The following is a 17,365-nucleotide window of genomic DNA, read 5'->3' as shown; positions in this document are numbered from 1 at the left end:
CGCGCCCGCGGCTCACCCATCTCGTTGCGCTTTTTCTCCTGAGCCCTGCGGTGAGGCTTGTCCTGCGAGGAGAGGGAGGAAAGTGGGCGTGGGTGTCCGTCCACTCGGCGGGCCCCTCGGCCCCGTGCCGGGGTTTCCGGGGTCCCCAGTAGGGCCCCTGTGATTCCCAAGGGCAGAAAGTGGCGTGGATGGGCCGGGTGGGGTGGGGGGTGGTTCGTACCTTCTTCATGGTCCCTGAAAAATCTAGGCAAGGGAAAAGGATACTGTTAGGGTGGGAAAGGACTCCGGGGGCGCCAGCCCGCCTGCCCCGAGCTCCCCAGTACCTTGCCCGTGTCGACCGCACGTGGGGACCCTCCCCAGACACTCCTTGTGCGCAGGGGCCCGGCACCGGTGACAGCGATAGCCCTGGTAGAAAGTCCCTCTGGGACAGGAGAGACGACAGTCCGAGGTTGCACCGCACCCCCGCCGTTCTGCCAAGCCCCGAGTTCTCGCGGGAGAGCAAGGGTCAAGGCCGGACCTTCAGGTACTCGGGCATCAGCGGCAGGTGCCCTCTGGAGCAGGGGCCGCTCACCCCCAGTACCCGGCTGTGCCTCCCGAGACGCACCTGAGAAGCATCTGGCAAGCCTTGCAGGACGTGGTCTCCTCGAAGGAAAACATCTGGAAGTCGTGCCCGTTGGCGGTGGCGTTCTCTGGGTAGATGTTGGAACTGGAGAGAAGGGAAGCGGGAGGTCAGCACGACGCTCCTTTGCATGGCTGTGTAGTATTCCCTAGGGTGGATCAGAGATAAGAGGGGACGCCTACGCGACGCTAGGGGTGTTTTAAAGGCCACAGAAGAGAATGTTATGGAGTTGTCCTTCCCCCCAGGAATTTTATTTCAATAGAGGAAGGAAGAGGTGGAGCCAGATGAGATGCTGGGGCCGAGATTGTAGCTCCGCGGTGGAGAGCAAGTCTGAGGTCCTGAGTTTGATTCCCGGTAGGTCTCCCCCCGCCATAAAAGACGAGAAGGTGAAGGAGGAAATGATGGAGGTGGGAGATGGAAAAGGGGAAAGTGGAGGAGAGTGAAAGGAAACGAGGAGGAACAGAAGAGACAGAGGAGCCAGGAGGGAAAAAAGGGAGGGGAAGGGAACTCTCAGGCTGGGGCTGAACAGGCGCGTGAAGCTCGCGCAGCAGCAGCACTGCGGCTCCCGCTTCTCCACAAGTGGAAACTCAGGCGCCACCGGAGGGCCGCGGAGCACTTGCGCTAGAGCACCCTGTGCCCTCCCGGGCTCTGCCCCCTCCCCGCCGGCCCGGGTGCTCTGAGCACAGCGAGCGCAAGGGAAGCGACGCACATGGCCATCTCAAACTGCTCCATCCACTTCTTCTTCAGCTCGCGTGTCTTGAAGAACAGCTCGTAGCCCTGGGCACCATGGTCGTCCATCAGGAGAAACATGTGGCTCCACTGTGGGGAAGCAGAGGCCGGACTTGAAGCTCCCGCGCCTGCAGAGGTGGGGCGCACGCGCGCCAACCCCGCTCCCGTGGGAGAGAAAGAGTTGGGCACACGTGTAGTGGAGGGCAAAGGGCCTGGGTTCAACTCTCTGCACACAAGGAGGGAGGAAGGAGGAGAGGGAGGGAGGGAGAGAGACAGAGACAGACAGACAGACGGGAAGGGCAGGGCAGGGCAGGGGACTGCAGCACCTGAGAAACAGGAAGAACTTCAGGAGGAGGGATAAAGGGCGTGGGAAAGGCCACACAAGAAAGAAAAAAGCCCTAGAGAGGGGTCCCAGCCCTGATGTCACCCACAGAGGAGAGGACAGATGTAGGTCAGAAGCCCCCCACCCCCCACTCCTGGGTGGAGGCTTTTGTGTTATTTTCTGCCTTTCTCTTTCTGTCTACAAGAATGTGAGCAGGGCAGGCCTGGGATCAATGTTTTTGTTTTCATTTTTAGTCCTAGTGCTTAAAAGAACGACCAGGACAGAGTAGGCGCTCCACCCAAGGCCCGTCGGTGAACGGGCTCTCACAAACACACATCCACTCACACTTGGACCTTCGGAGCCCAGGCGGAGAGTCCTGCCCGTCCCCTGGCCCCGGCACCCCACCCTGCCTTCAGAACCCCACCTTCTTGGTGTCGCGCTCTCCTGAGGAGAATTCGTCGTGAACCTGGAAGTTGTGCAGGTTCACAAAGTCCTTGAGGTCGTAGGAGTCACCCCGGCGCTTACAGATGAGCAGCGCCTTGTCCAGCAGGAAAGCATACCTGGGAGTCGGGCAGGCGCTCTGTCGGCTCGCGGGCCCACCCTCCTGCCTGTGCAGGTGCCTACCCTTCACTCTTTGGCCAACTTGGTGGTGCCCACCTGTTGCTGCTGACTTCACCCACATGACCCATACTGGCCTGGTCACCCCCGGATCTGGGTTCCATTCCCTGGTTCAGGCGACCCTAGACACTTTTTCTATCAGAAATCAAGTCCCACCTCCATCCCCACCCAAATCCATAATGACTCTGCCCACTGATCTATCAGAAGTCTATCACCACCCAGAATCCATAGAGAGGGATGTTGGCTCCACCCATTTGCATATTTAGTGCTGTGGCCCCGCCCCTCCCAGGCTTCACTCCCTTCTGAGTGGACTCCGCCCACCTGTCCATCTTGGACCGCCTTTCTACCGAGGTGATCTTGAGCTCCCCATCAATCTTGGGCCGGCCGTAATTGGCCAGCGACCGGTCCTAGGCAGCAGGCAGAGAAGGATCTGATAAGGGGCCAACAAGAAGACCAGACATCTCTCTGCGCGACTGCAGTCCTGCCTGCCCTCTAGCCCTCACCAGGTTCTCGATGGAGAGTTGGAAGTTGGTGATCTGCCGCAGAGTCTCATTGTCCCTCTTGATCTCGTTTACACACTGTGCCAGGTCCTGGGGACAGGGCAGGAGTGAGCAAGGCTCACCTAGACACAACCCTGGCCCAGTTCCCTACCTGGCCCGGGAGGCTCAAAGACGAGGCCATGGCATAGGTGCACCACCCACTCACCCTCATGGCATCCAGGGCCAGCCGCAGGTTCTCCTTCTCCATGGTGTCCTGCGTGTGCTTCACCAGCTCCTGGGTAGGCAGGGAGTCAGATGCCCGCTGCCCCGGGCTGTTCCCCTCCTCTGTGGGCTTCCAAACAGACCCTCCTCACCCCGCCCTCCCTGGAGATTGGGACCTAATCCCAAAGACCCATCCCGAGGGTCTTGGAGCCCAACCCTCCAAAGCCAGCCCAGCCCTGCTCCTGTAACCAGACAAAGGGACCCGCCTGCACCCGCACCTGAAGGAGAAGGTGGTACTTGAGCACTCTCTGCATGGGGACCATCAGCAGATCCCGCAAGGTGAACCTGCCGTTGTTGGCTCGCTGAGAACATTCCTGGGGACCAGAGGACCAAGGGGTCACCATGGGGGGCAGAGCGGAGGGGAGGTGGAGACAGAGCTACATAAACAGTGGCTGTTCCTGCTGTCCATCACTGAGCAGGCTGTGTGCGTTATCTGGAGCCCAAAGTATCCCGGGAGAAATGAACAAGGGAAGAGCTGCAGGGGAGAGGCAGCCGAGAATCCACTGAAGGGTCTGCCGGTGCTGTCAGGGGTGGAGTCCTGCCCTGCTGCCCAGGCAGTGGGGCTGCATGGGGGGCGGGTCTGGCAGGTCCCTGTCTTCACCATCCCTAACCTGTCTGTGTTTTCAGTAGACACCAGGATCCAAGCTGGGGTTCAGCTCAAAATCAGGGCTCAGCCCAGGATCAGGGCTCAGCCAGGGCCAGGGGCTAAGGATGAGGGTGGAGCTCAGTGCAGATGTGGGATGCAGCCGTGTTCAGGCTCGGCCCAAGCCTGGGATTCCGTCTGGGCTCAGGTTTGGTTCAAGTTAGGACGTCACATGTTCCCACTTCTCTCCCCACCGAGCCTTAGCAGATCTGCAGTTAGGCTGCAGCAGAGACTAGAGGCTTCTCCATCCAACTCTATCTGCTTCCTGTAGCCCCCAGAATCTGGGAAAGAGAAGGATGCCCCCCAAAGGGCAGCCAGACCCCCACCTCCAGCTTCATCTGCACATCCTCTCTGGCAGTGGCCACCTGGTCCAGGTGTTTGCTGGCTGACTCCACCTGGCTGCAGTAGCGGCCATAGATGAGGAACCTGCGGGAGGAGACCAGGTCACCAGGTGAGGGTAGCTGGCGCCAAGGTCAGGCAGGCCTCAGCATCAGTCCTGGCCTTGCTCACCCCAGGTAAATGACCCTGAACTTCAGTCTCCTCATCTGTAAAATGGGCTGAACAATAGCACTTGCACCACAGGCTCATAACGTTTGTTGAGGTGACACATACAAGGGGTGATGGAAGAACACAGTGAACGTTCAAATTTTTTAAATGTGTGACAAAGAATCATTGTCACAGACCCTCCCCCCAGCATCTTCTCCTTCACTCTGAATATGCTTATTGCATCATTCTTTCTACTTTCGGATCTCTAAGTGTCTTCATGAAGCGTTTGCTCAGTTCTGTCCAACAGGAAGGCAGCTCCTAAACACGTCACAGTGCCTCTTCATCTGCCTTATTCACCAGATGTGGCACCATGAGACTGCCACCTTCTCCCCGAAGCCAGTGACCATGGGAGGTCTTTTTTAAAAAGTATTGTTAAAAATTATTTATCTATTTATGTATTTGGCACAGGGTCTTGCTATGCAGCTGGGACTCTAGTGATCCTCACGTCTAGGTCTCCACAGTGCTGAGATTAGAGGCGTGCCCCACCACGCCCGGACTCTGTGGCTGGCTCAGTCTGCCCTGGGGGTGGGGCTGGCACAGCATGCTGTGGAGGGGATCGAACCTCGGTCCCTGCGCTTGCCTAAGCAGGTGCTTTAGTCCTCTGAGCTCTCTCACCGGCCCCCTGGGAGGTAATTTTGAACTCAATAAGGGCACTGAGGCAGCCAGGATCGTACATCTCCAGACAGAAGAGAGGACAGCCAGAACTGCTGCAGAAAGTGTCAAGAACGATGGGACAGGTGTGTGTTAGTGAGGACCAAGATTTAGAAGGAGATTAATGGCAATGTGCACTGAATATAGCTCAGTCTGGTCTTGAACTCACTTTTCCTTGAAGAGTTTGAGGAGTACAAGGATTATATCTTCTGTAAATTTCTTGTAGAATTCATCTGTGAATTCATCAAGACTTGGACTTTTGTCAGTAGGTTGTTTTTTTATTACATTTTGTATTTCATTGACTGTTATTGGGTTACTGAAAGTTCTTATATATTCTTGATTTAGTTTTGGTAATTTGTACCTTTCTAGGAATCTGTCCATTTCGTCTGTGTCTTCTATTCTGTGAGAGTAAAGGTTCTCGAAGCAGCTATTGATAATCTTCTGAATTTCCACTGGGTCTGTGCTAATTTCACCCTTTTCATTCCTTATTGTTTGTATTTGAATTTTTTCTTTCCTCTTTTTGATGAAGTTAGCTAAGGGCTTATCAATTTTATTTAATCTTTCAGAGAACCAGGTTTTTGATTCGTTAATTCTTTGAATTGTTTTCTTCCTATCAGTTGTATTAATTTCTGCTTAAATTGTTATAATTTCCTCCCATCTTTGGGCTCTGGGTTTGGTTTGCTCTTCCTTTTCTAGATATTTGAGTTGCAGCATTTGGGTATTTATTTGTTCCCGTTCTGTTTTCCTAATCTGTGTGTTCATAGCTACAAATTTCCTTCTAAGAACTGCTTTCATTGCATCCCATAAATTACGATAAGTTGTGCTTGAATTTTCGTTGAATTGTAGATATTGTTTAATTTCTTGCTTCATTTCATCTGTGACCTATTGGTTGCTGATGGTCTTGAACTCACTGTGTAGCCCAGGTGACCTCAAACTCATGGTGATCCTCCTGCCTCGGCCTCCTGCATGCTGGGATTATAGGCACACACTACCACGCCTGGGGCTAAATCTTTTTTATCTAAACACACACCATTTTTTTTTATCACACCTCCAAAAGGGCCCCTAAGACAGAAATTGACACACAGGCTCTGCCCATTGCTCACTTGCTAACAAGCACTTATTGAGCACCTACTGTGTGCCGTCCCCTGTGCTGAGCACCTTACGCATCCCTTGATTTAACTCTCACCACAAACCCTGCTTTAGAGACAAGGAAGAAGACACACAGAGAGGCCAAGAGGCTTCCCAGGCCGACAGAGCAGAGAGGGGAATCGAAGCCCCTGAACATGAGCTCAGAACACGTGGTGCCCGTTCTGGTGATCTCTAAGGGTGACACCTCCCAAAGGCGTAGCACAGGAAGGTCAGCGACCCAGGGCTTGGTCCCTCCGGCTGAGCCTCACCTCTCCTTGTATTTGATGAAGACCTGATACAGGGTGGGCGCTCCTGCGGGTGTGAGCGCTTCCTTCATCTCCTTCAGGAAGTGGGTGTGGACGCGCAGCAGGTCCTAACGGGAGGTGGGGCAGGCCCAGGGGCCCAGGCAGGGAGGGTCACCGCGCGTTCCCATCCCCCACTCCCTGGGGCAGCGCCCACTCCACCCTCACGCAGGCCCCAGAGGACTGGAAGGCAGGCCCACCTCGATGTTGATGAAGATGATCTCAATGTCCTGGGGCTTCAGAAATCGTTGTAGGGGCTTCATAAAGTGCTGTGCGGAGGGGAGAGAAGGGGATGAGAGAAGTGAGACCTCCTCCCCCATTAGCCCCTGAGAGGGAAAGACAGAGAGAGAGAGAGAGAGAGAGAGAGAGAGAGAGAGAGAGAGAAAGAGACACGGACAGACGGACACACAGGCAGGCAGGCAGAGAAAAAAAAAGATGGAGAACATCCACACACAAAAACGTGTCTCCAAATGTTCACAGCAGAATTATTCATCATAGTCCCCAAGGTGGAAGCAACTCAAACGTCCGTCAGTAACGGTGGAGAAACAAAATCTGGTCCATCCATGCACTGGGATATTATTCGGCCATGAGAAGCTTTTATTTATTTATTTTTTATTTTATTTATTTATTTTTTTTGGCTGGCTCAGGCTGCCTTAAGGGCGGGTCTGGATGAAAAGGAATCAGGAACAGCACAAGTGAACCTGGACAGCAGCGCGCTCCGAAGGACATGCAGCAGGTGGAAAGCAATGGGGACAGGCGGGGCCAGAGATGGCGCTTGGATTTGTGGGAGCCAGGGGGTGAGGAGGGGATGGAAGATCGAGGGCCATCAGTCAGGGGCCTGAGATCTATTCCACGGAAATAAAAGCGCTCTAAAAGTCGGGGTCTTGGTTGTCCAGCCCTGAAAACATGAGAAACACTGAACTGTACACTTGAAGGGCATGAATTATATATACTTGGGTTAAATTTCCAGAAAACTGGTTTTAAAAGGCCTTCGAGAAAGGCAGGCATGGTGGTGCACACCTGCGATCCCGGCTCCTCGGGAGGCTGAGGCAGGAGGACCGCAAGCTCGAGGCCAGCGTGGGCTACATAGGGAGACGGCGTCTCCAAGTAAACACAGGCCAAGCCGCACCTGCTGGATGGAGCCCAGCGTGTCGGTGTACTTGTCCTCCGTCTGCTGGATCTCGCGCAGGCAGCAGCATCGCTTGTCGTACTCAGTCATCTTGGGCTGTGACGGGAGCACAGGCAGGCGTGAGGGGGCCCATCGCACGCCGCCCTCCGTGGGTCCTGCGGGCCCCGCCCCGGCCGCACCCTCACCGGCATGGGCGCGGGCTCCAAGCGCATGAGGTCCTCATAGATCTCATCGCCCTCCGCCTCCTCGTTCTCCACACAGTCGTACAGGTCCTCGTCCTCCTCCACCGTGTCGCTGTAGCACACAGAGTCAGGAAGGCCCAGGGAGCCCCCAGCCCCTCAGACCCTTCCAGATCAAGGCTGGGGACCCCTAGACCCCAAGAGCAGGCTGTGTCCTTCAAAGCTCCCTTCCCCCACCGCCTCTGCCACCGGCACACCCCACATCCCATATCCCCCCACCCCCTGGCCCTGGACCGCACGCTCACTCGATCTGGTCTGACAGGCCGCTGTAGATGTCCTCGTCATTCACACCGTCCTCCTCCGTGGGGAATGGCCTTTGGGGGAGGGTGGTGTGAATCAGGCCAGGGACCACATGATTAGGGGTTGGCCTGGGTGGGGTAGGGTCACTCACATGATCCCCTTGTTCTGGGCAATTGGGGTCCAGGACAGAGCAGACAGCGTGTAGATGACCTGTAACAAAGAACATAGCTGCTCAGCAAGCCCCTTCCCCACCCTCAGGCTACCCCGCAGCCCTGGACCCCAAGCCCCCACGCCACAGTATAACCTTAACCCCACCCATGAGGTAGACCTTGGCTTCTTGGAAGGCCAGCCGGGAGTTCTCTCTAACTTCCCATCCCCCAACTGAGTCTCATCCGGGTCCCATCATCCTGTTCAGTCCTTACAGCCAGAGGCACAGCTATGTACCCAAAGTCACACAGCCAGCCCTGGAGCAGGACTAACTGCAACCCGGTCCCACAAGTCCCCAGCCAGTGTAGTTTGCACTTTGTAGGTGGTCCGGTTTGGCTCATCTGCTGGTCCTGTACAGCCCGACAGATGGTGGTGAAATAAATGGAAACCCTGCCTTTGAGATTTAGGGGCTCAGCTCACCTTTCCAAAATCCTGCACATCGAAGAGGTCGAAAGCCTCAAAGAGGTCGCTGCGTTTGAGGCCAAACTTCTCACAGCAGGTGGATAGGAAGGTTCGGATGTTCTTGAGACAAAGGAACTGTAGGGGAGAAGGAAATTGGGGGTGGGCATGAAGGGTAGGGGAGAAACAGACCTCAAGGCAGCCCGGCTGAGGGGCTGCCACAGAGCAGGGAGAGTGAAAGCTCGGGTTCCCTCAAGCAAAACCACGCTCTTTTCTCAGAGAGAGCAAGCCCTGCCTGAAGGCGGATCTAACCCTTCAAATCTGCTTTGTGGTAGTAGGGAAGGAAGGCAGGGCCTCGAACAGGCTAGGCAAGTGCTCTACCCTGAGCTGTGTCTGAAGTCTTGGCTCAGGTTTTGCTCTGACTGCAGCACAATTTAGAAAACCTAAAATTAACCGCTAGGAAATGAACAAATGTGGTATATCCATACAATAGAATATTACTCAGCCATGAGAAGGAAAGAAACACAGACAGCAGGCCACAAGGTAACCTTCAGAACAGTCCGCTAGGTGAAAAAAGGCCAAATACAAAAGGTCACATACTGGATCACCCCAAGCTCTTCTACATCATGAGCCAACCCGTTTCTTTTTTATTTTTTCACTTAAGCTAGTTGCATCAGGTAACTGTGACTCACAACCAAAGTCTTTAGTTAATACGGCAGCCAGGCACAGGTACTGTGCTAGCCTTTGGGTCCCTGGCTTTGATTTTTAATTAATTAATCAATTAATTTGGTACAGGGTCTAGCTATGTAGCTCTGACTCGTAGCGGTCCTCCTGTCTCAGCCTCTCCAGTGCTGGGATTATGGGCGTGTGCCCCCACACTTGGTTTTGGTGGCCAACATAGCACCCCTGGGGTTCTGGGGCTGGCACAGCACATGGTACTGGGGATTGAACCCGGGTCCTTGTGCTTGCCAGGCAGGCACTTAGCCCACTGAGCTATCTCCTCCTCTAATTTTAAAAAAGCTTTGCCTTCCTTGCACTTGCCCAAGATCAGCTCCTCTGGGGTCCTTATGAGTTCAGCTGAGTTTCCTCTGATTCGAAAGAATTTATCCACCAGCCTCCCCAGGCAGCCTTGGCTTTTCCAGGGACTTAAGGTGCACAGAGCTTGCAAAGTTCCTGAAACAGGACACAGCTCTGTGTGTTGTGGCTACAGCAGAGGCAGGGGACAGAGGGATGAGGGGACACAAGAGGGAGAGACAGAGCACTTATTATGAAAAATTAAAATAAAATGAATTTCCATGGCTGCTATGGTTTTGATCTCGAATGTCACCCGAAGCCTATACTTTAAAAACTTGGTCACCAGCCTGTGGGGCAATTGGACCTGGAGGACCTTTAGGAGCTGGGACCCGGTGGAAGGGCCCTGGGGCTGTGCCCTTGCAGGAGCTGCTGGGGTCCTGACCTCCTTCCCTTCCTCTCCACTTCCTGGTCACCACAAGGTGAGCAGTCCTCCTGCACCACCCGCTCCCAGCGTGGTGTCTGCCCTGCCACGGGCCTCAAAGCAATGGAGACGACAGACCACTGACTGCAACCTGAGGAAGCGTGAGCCAAACAAAACCTTTCCTCCTATGGTTGATCCTCTCTGCTACTTGGTTATGGTGCTGATGGACGGCTCACACACTGTCCCAAGGATTTTTGGGGACCCAAGGAAGCAAATCCACCCCAGTCAGTGTCCACAGGAACCTTTGATGCCTTTTCCACGTCTTTGTTCAAGGAGTCCCTTTCCTGAGTGATCTCCTCTGACCACTGTATTTATTTTATTTTTTGAAACTCAATTTTGTAATTACTAAAGATTGATCCCAGGGTCTTTGCACTGAACTATATCCTCAGCCTTTTTGATTCTTTACTTTTTTTGAGACAGGGTATACTAAGTCCCTAAGTTTCCAAGGCTGGGCTCAAACTTGTAATCCTTCTGCCTCAGTCTCCCTCCCGCAGTGCTGGGGTGATGGCAGGCGTGTGCCACTACGCCCAGGTTGATTGGTGACCTTTGATCCCATTATTCACAATTGTTTGGAAGCCCCTAGCCATGTCCATACAAGATGGCAAATAGAATAAATGTTCAGACTGCTCCACTGACCAGCCCTTCTCCCATCTCTCTCTCTCTCTCTCTCTCTCTCTCTCTCTCTCTCTCTCTCTCTCTCTCTCTCTCTGTGCCCTTTCTTTAATTGATAAAGCAGGAACATTTTGGAGATTTTGAGATTTATCACGGGTAAAAAGCCTGCACACAGTATCACATGCTCCAGAGGGCTCTGTCGCAAAAGGAAGAGTCAAATGAGGAGGGAAACTTCTTTGTGGCTTTATTTTAAGAAACTGCCACAGCCACCTTGAGCTCCTGCAACCTCCGCCCTCGGCAAAAAATGCAAATCCCTCCACCCGCACATGATTGTGCCTGCTACATAATGTAAGTTTATACGCACCGAGCATCACAAAAAGTCGTGTGACTGGCTTTATTGCAGTATTTCTTTTTGTTGCATGTGGAACCTAACCTGTATTAGCTCTGAGGTCTCTGCCCTTGCTAACCTCCAGCCCCAGAACCTGCTGCTATGCTATTGGTGTTTTGCGGATGCCTATCCCAAGTAGCTCAGTACTGGGGTGCAGTTCAGTTTCCAGGCCGCACTTAATTTGTTATTGTCTTTGTTTGTTGTTGTTGTTGCTGTTATTGTTGTTGCTGAGATTGAAGTTGCGCACTGCCACACGCAGGTCTCCTGTGTACATTAAAATCATGGCGAGATGACTTTTACTACCTATTAGGATGTCTGTGCTCTGGAAACAGCTTGGGCAGCTGGTTTTCAGGGGATCCGGGCAAGGAAAGAAGTCCGTTCAGCACTGAGGCAATTTCATTTGAATATTTTTGATCCACGCTCGGTTGACTCTGCCGACGAGGGCACACACTTGTGAGCACTTCGCACGCTTCCGTCTGCAGACTGTATTTTCTGGATTATTGTCATGTCTGATGTCTCAGTTACTTTCTTTGTTTCTTTTCTTTTCTTTCCTTCTTTCTTTCTTTCTTTTTTTTTTTGTATCTTTAGAGAAGGGTCTACAGGGTGTTCAGGGTCTCACTACTAGATCTGACTTGTAGTGATCCGCCTGTTCACAGCCTCCCAAGAGCTGGGATTGCAGCATGCACCACCATGCCCAGTCTCAATCTCGCCATCTCAGCGCGCCCTGGGAGGCTGAAAACAGGAGGATCACCGTGAGTCTGAGCTGCATAGCTCAGCCCCCCAATTTTTTTTTTTTTTTTTGATGTATTGTTTCTTTAAAAGATAGCAGTGGCAACATTTTCAGTGAGGAAGCAAAACTAACCTGTGGTGGTAGAAATCAATCCAGTGGTTGCCTCAGGGGCAGAGATTATCTCAAGAGGCCACAAATGATAGAACGACTTGGTGTGTTGACAGAAGTGGATTGCACAAACTGTGCAGTTGCTGGCCCTGATTTCACCATTAACCGAAAGGAAATCAGGCCTTGATTTTAGAAGAATATTATTATTTTATTTATTTATTTATTTATTTATTTATTTGGGCAGAACCGGGGATTGAACTCAGCCCTTGCACTTCCCAGGGAAGCGCTTATTCTACCGAGCCATCTCCCTGGCCCCAGAAGAATATTATTTAGCTGGGCCAAGTGGCACACACCTGTAGTCCCAAAACTCTGAGAGGCTTAGGCAGGAGTATCACAAGTTCAAGGCTATCCTGGGCAACTTAGTGACCTAGGGAGGCCCTACCTCAAAATGAAAGATTAGAAAGGGTATGGGGATAGAACCCAGTGCAAAGACCTTGTTTTCAAGCTTTTGTACCACTAAGAAAAGAAAATACCATCTGCCATCTCCTAAAGATACAGAACATGCCAAAAACAAAAAGCTAAGACCACCTAACAAAGGTAGTAAATACAAGTACAAATCTCTCATTGGAAAGGATTGTACCTTTTATTGAAAGATACAAAAGTAAACTTAAAATAAAGTAGAATATCGATTTTTAATCTAGAAAGACTCAGTGCTTGAAATTTTACAACTCTTTCAAAATTAAGCCACAGATTTAATGTAATTTCTTTCTTTCTTTCTTTCTTTCTTTCTTTCTTTCTTTCTTTCTTTCTTTTTCTTTCTTTCTTTCTTTCTTTCTTTCTTTCTTTCTTTCTTTCTTTCTTTCTTCTTTCATACAAGATCTTGCTATGTACTTAGACTGGCCTTGAAGTCACCATGTAGCCCAGGCTGGCCTTGAACTCATGGCGATCCTCCTGCCTAGCCTCCTGAGTGCTGGGACTACAAGTGTGCACCACCACACCTGGTTCTCAGGCAGTTTCCACTGAAGCCCCCACATGATTTCTCAATGAACTTGTTACACTAATTGTAATACTTATGTGGAAACGCATGGGGTCACAAACAGCCAGTGTTAGGAGGAGAAACACAATTCCACTATAAGAAAACCAAGGGGGAGTACTTGTCGTCTCAGACACCAAGACTCTTCATAGATCTACAGTCACTGAAACAGGAGGTGAGAATAGCCAGGCTCCACAATGACCCTGTGGTCCGGTCTCAGTGGACCAGGCCTCACCATTTGCGTGCAGAAGATCTGATGCCCTTTTATAACCCCTCCCACACCGAACCCGCACTGGCCCTGTAGCACTAAAAGATCATGATGGAGGTAACAATGAGTGGCTCTTCAGGAGGAGACAATAGAAGGGTTAGATTTCCTCTTTGGCCTCTTGCATTACTCATCAGCCACCATACTGTGAGACCACTGGATCAGGACCACATGCCGAGGAAGTGCAGTGCCCTGTGGTTACCCAGCCGGGAAGTAGGTCCTCTAGCTCCACTGAGGCTTGTAGAGGACAGTGGCCCCAGTCCCCTCCTGCTACAGCCCCTGGAGACACCCCAAGGGGGAAGTTCCCAGTGAAGCCATTTCTTAATTCCCACCCTAAATAATCCCTGAGCATAATAAATGGCTGTGTTACACAATTAAGTCTCGGAATAACATGCGACACAACGGGCTATGAAGATAGCTCAGCAGTCTAAAGCATCTGCTTAGGCAGGCGCAGGGGATCCAGGTTCGATCCCTGGCACTGCATGCCACGTCAACCCCACACTCCGGGCAGGCTGAGCCAGCCCCACAAAAAATTGTTTGAGCCAAGTATTTGTCACAGTGACTCAAAGTTAACATAGTCACTCTCACCATTGTTACTAGCACCCTTGTCCCCTTCACATTTTGCAGTATAACACAAATCATATTATATAAGCAGCCATGGCTATGCTCCAACAAAACTTTTTCTTTTCTTTTTTGAATATATTTAGTACAGAGTCTCACTATGTGGACTGGACTCATAGTGATCCTCCTGTTTACAGCACTCCCAAGCATTGGGATTACAGGCACACACCACCATGCCCAGTCTCAATCCCCATCTCAGCGTGCCCCAGGGGGTGGGGCTGGCACAGCATTCCAGGGATCGAACTTCCAGCCCCTGTGTCTGCCTAAGCAGGCACTTTAATCTACTGAGCTATCTGGCCAGGCCTAAAACTTTATTTATCAAAGCAAGTAGAGGGTCAGTTGAGTCTCAGACCTTGGCAAACTCCCGGGGAAGACCCTCACAGCCTTGAGGGCATGCCAGACCCTAGCAGGCTGGAGAGGACAGGGGATGCCCTGGGAGCCCTTGGGCACACACAGCACAGCACAGTCACTCTTCCACCCCTTATTCTTCTCTCTTACTTTTAAAAGAATTTTATTTCAGAACCAGCCCATGTTCACAGCAAAACTGATCAGGCAGGCTGAGAGTCCCCAGAGCCTCTCCTGCCTCACCTGTCCAGCCCTGCCCAACACACACACACACACACACACACACACACACACAGTACAGTCAGCGGCCAACACACAATGATCACCCTGAGTTTGGGGGACCACTTTAGGGTTCACTCTGGGGGATCACACATTCTAAGGATTTGAACACACATGGAGACATACCTCCACCTCTGTATCATTATAAAAAGCATTTCACTGCTCCCCAAATCGTCTATGGTGGGATAGCTCAGTGGGCTGAAGTGCCTGCTTAATAAAGCTTAGGCAAGTACAAGGACCACGGTTGGATCCCTGGCACCACATGTCTCTCCAGCCCTGCCCCCAGGGCAGGTTGAGCTGGCCACAGAGCCCGGGCATAATGGTGCATGCCTGTAATCCCAGCACTGGTGAGGCTGAACACAGGAGGATCACTATGAGTCCGAGTTGCATAGTGAGATTCTGCAACAACCAAATACACCAAAAAAGAAAAAAAAAAAAAAAAAAAACTCTACACAAAAATTCACTCTATGGTAACCAGGCATGGTGGAGCACACCTGTCATCCCAGTATTCTGGGAGGCTGAGGCGGGAGGATCACAAGTTCAAGACCAGCCTGGGCCACTTAATATGACCCTGTCTCAAAATTAACATTCAGGGCTGGAGATGTAGCTCAGAGGTCCAAGCCCCAGCACCGCTACAACAACAAAAGAGATTGGAGTGCTCCACTTAGTCATCCCTCCCTGTCCACGACCCCGGCCACCACCAATCTTCTCTCCATCTCCATAATTTTGTCTTTTTAAATTTTTTTCATAATTTTGTTTTTTGCAGAATGCCTTACACTGGAGCCCCACAATAGGTTGCCTTTTCAGGTTGGCTTTTTAAAAAAAAAAAAACAAAAAACTTAGTTGCATGCATGAACTTGTTCTGTGTGTCTCTTCATGGGAGTCCGTTTCTTCTTAACACTAAATAATGTCCCACTAGGTGGCTGCACCACTGTTTCCATCCTTCACCTCCTTAAGCATCTCTAGGTGGCTTCTGAGTTCCGGTGACACCACCTCAGGCTGCTGTCACCTTTGCGTGTATAAAATTTCCTTGGGTTCGATGTGTCTTCCTTGCTAACTAACCATTATTGTTCTTCCTCAAATTCCCGTTCAGAGTTCCATTGTTGCATTCCTTTCCTTTCTGTCTTTTTTTTTTTTTTTTTTTACTGTAATTTAGCCCAGGGTCTACAGGGTCTCACCACACAGATGGACTCATACTGATCCTCCTATTTTCAGCCTCCCAAGCACCGGGATTACAGACGTGCACACCCACGCCCAGTCTCCCTTCCTTCCCGTCCTGCTTGCTCCTGTTCAGAGGTTGGTAGGTCCACTGCTCTGATCATACTTTGTTTTTAATGGAAGAGAAGGGGGAGAGGAGATGGAACCCAGGATTTCCCACTGCACTCCATCCTCTGCCCTTTCTGTTTTCTCTCTCTCTCTCTCTCTCTCTCTCTCTCTCTCTCTCTCTCGTGTGTGTGTGTGTGTGTGTGTGTGTGTGTGTGTGAGTGACAGGGTCTTGCTAAATCAGGCTGTTGCCCAGGCTGAGCTTGAACTTGCTATCCCTCTGCCTCAGCCTCCCAAAGTGGTGGGGTGACAGGCGTGTGCCACTTTACCTCATGTCTTCATTTTTCAACTGTACATGTGTGTCCCCATGTGCACATGCATGGAATGTTTCCTGTTCGTGTCTTTCCTTCCTTCCTTCCTTCCTTCCTTCCTTCCTTCCTTCCTTCCTTCCCTCCCTCCCTCCCTCCCTCCCTCCCTCCCAAGGTTGTCTTTGGCGTCAACTACACACACACACACACACACACACACACACACACACACGAGTATCAGCTCCATGAAAACTAGATTCTCTGCGTGTTCTGCTCACCGCCGTGGCCCCCATCGTTGCTACCACGCCTAGATCGTAGCAGATGCTCAATAAAAATGGTTGAAGGAATGAACTCCTATTGGAAAGATGGGATAAGTGAGGCTCATAATGAGGACACCACCTACCTGGGCCACACATGTGGAAACGGAGCCAAAACGCAGCGCGAGGCCTTGCCCCTAACCATTGCGCCACGCCGCCTCTTCGGACCACACAAAGCGCTTCCTGGGTGACAGGCCAGCAGCCCCTCCCAGCAGCCTTTGTGCACAGTGGGCAAGCATAGCCCAGGGCATAGGTCACCAGAGCCAAGGCAGCAGATGGCTCTGTTTGGCCCAAGGGAGGAAACCCCCTCCTGACCTCAGGGCCACCAGCTGAGCCTTGAGCCCACTTCCCTGCAGTCATGTGACACCACAGAGTGGGGAGAGTGGGGCGGTGATTCATTACCCCTCTGGGCTGGGAAAGGGGCTCCCTCAGACAGCAGCCGTGACTGCGGTTAGACCACCAGAAGGACTTCCCGGCCGCCTGAGGTGTGTGAGAAGGTGGTGAAAGGCAGGAGCCCCTCCAAAGTAGGAGCATGTGAGACTGACTCTTCACTTCCTCTGCTTAGGGTGCAACTCTCTCAGCTCCGCTCCCGCTTCCTCCAGGACCTCAGAAAGAACCACGAGGCAGAGGTGGCATCATGCCCATATGCAAATTGGCAGGTTGGCACTGTGGTCCAGCCGGAGGCTTGTTTTGCCCCTCTTGCAACAGCATCCCCATTGGCACAACCCCGTTGGAGAGTTGGGCAGGCAGCTAGTCGCCACCCTTATTCAGGGCCGCAGCCAGCGGAGATGAGGCCCCGCCGGGGGCTAGGAGCGCGGGACCCAGAGCATGCATGTTGCCCGGCAGCTCCCCACCCACACCCAGCCCCAGGGACAGGGCCGGAAACAGGAAATGCCTGCTACCAGGGCTTGTCTGGGGAGATAGTAAAGGGAGGAGCGGGGCCTGCATCTTGCCTGCCTAGGCTCCCCGAGGAGCCACATGCTGCCCAGAGGCGGTGGGCATGCTGTGCATCCATCCCAAGACACTGAGGAGGCCACACAGACCCTCCGCTCCTCATCCTGCCCCCCC

General features: G+C 52.2%; 1 protein-coding gene across 2 annotated transcripts in view; it reads right to left on the bottom strand.

The window, feature by feature from the left end:
- Positions 1-17,365, bottom strand: part of Vav1 (vav guanine nucleotide exchange factor 1) — a 60,345-nt gene that overhangs the window by 20,190 nt on the left and 22,790 nt on the right. For both annotated transcript variants that reach the window (XM_004632804.2, XM_023717086.1), the window contains exons 2-19: positions 8,555-8,671; positions 8,079-8,137; positions 7,933-8,001; positions 7,634-7,742; positions 7,449-7,544; positions 6,520-6,588; positions 6,287-6,390; positions 4,019-4,118; positions 3,268-3,363; positions 2,994-3,062; positions 2,792-2,878; positions 2,610-2,695; positions 2,095-2,230; positions 1,329-1,438; positions 605-706; positions 324-421; positions 221-243; positions 17-62 (exon numbers count right to left, since the gene is read on the bottom strand). In XM_004632804.2, the coding sequence (XP_004632861.1) occupies positions 17-62; positions 221-243; positions 324-421; positions 605-706; positions 1,329-1,438; positions 2,095-2,230; positions 2,610-2,695; positions 2,792-2,878; positions 2,994-3,062; positions 3,268-3,363; positions 4,019-4,118; positions 6,287-6,390; positions 6,520-6,588; positions 7,449-7,544; positions 7,634-7,742; positions 7,933-8,001; positions 8,079-8,137; positions 8,555-8,671 (1,576 nt within the window). The remainder of the gene's footprint in view (positions 1-16; positions 63-220; positions 244-323; positions 422-604; positions 707-1,328; positions 1,439-2,094; positions 2,231-2,609; positions 2,696-2,791; positions 2,879-2,993; positions 3,063-3,267; positions 3,364-4,018; positions 4,119-6,286; positions 6,391-6,519; positions 6,589-7,448; positions 7,545-7,633; positions 7,743-7,932; positions 8,002-8,078; positions 8,138-8,554; positions 8,672-17,365) is intronic.

This window comes from Octodon degus, unplaced genomic scaffold, assembly GCF_000260255.1.
Source record: "Octodon degus isolate 3935 unplaced genomic scaffold, OctDeg1.0 scaffold00050, whole genome shotgun sequence".
NCBI lineage: Eukaryota > Metazoa > Chordata > Mammalia > Rodentia > Octodontidae > Octodon > Octodon degus.
The sequence above is the reverse complement of the archived record's forward strand: the minus strand, read 5'-3'. Positions and strand labels throughout refer to the sequence as shown.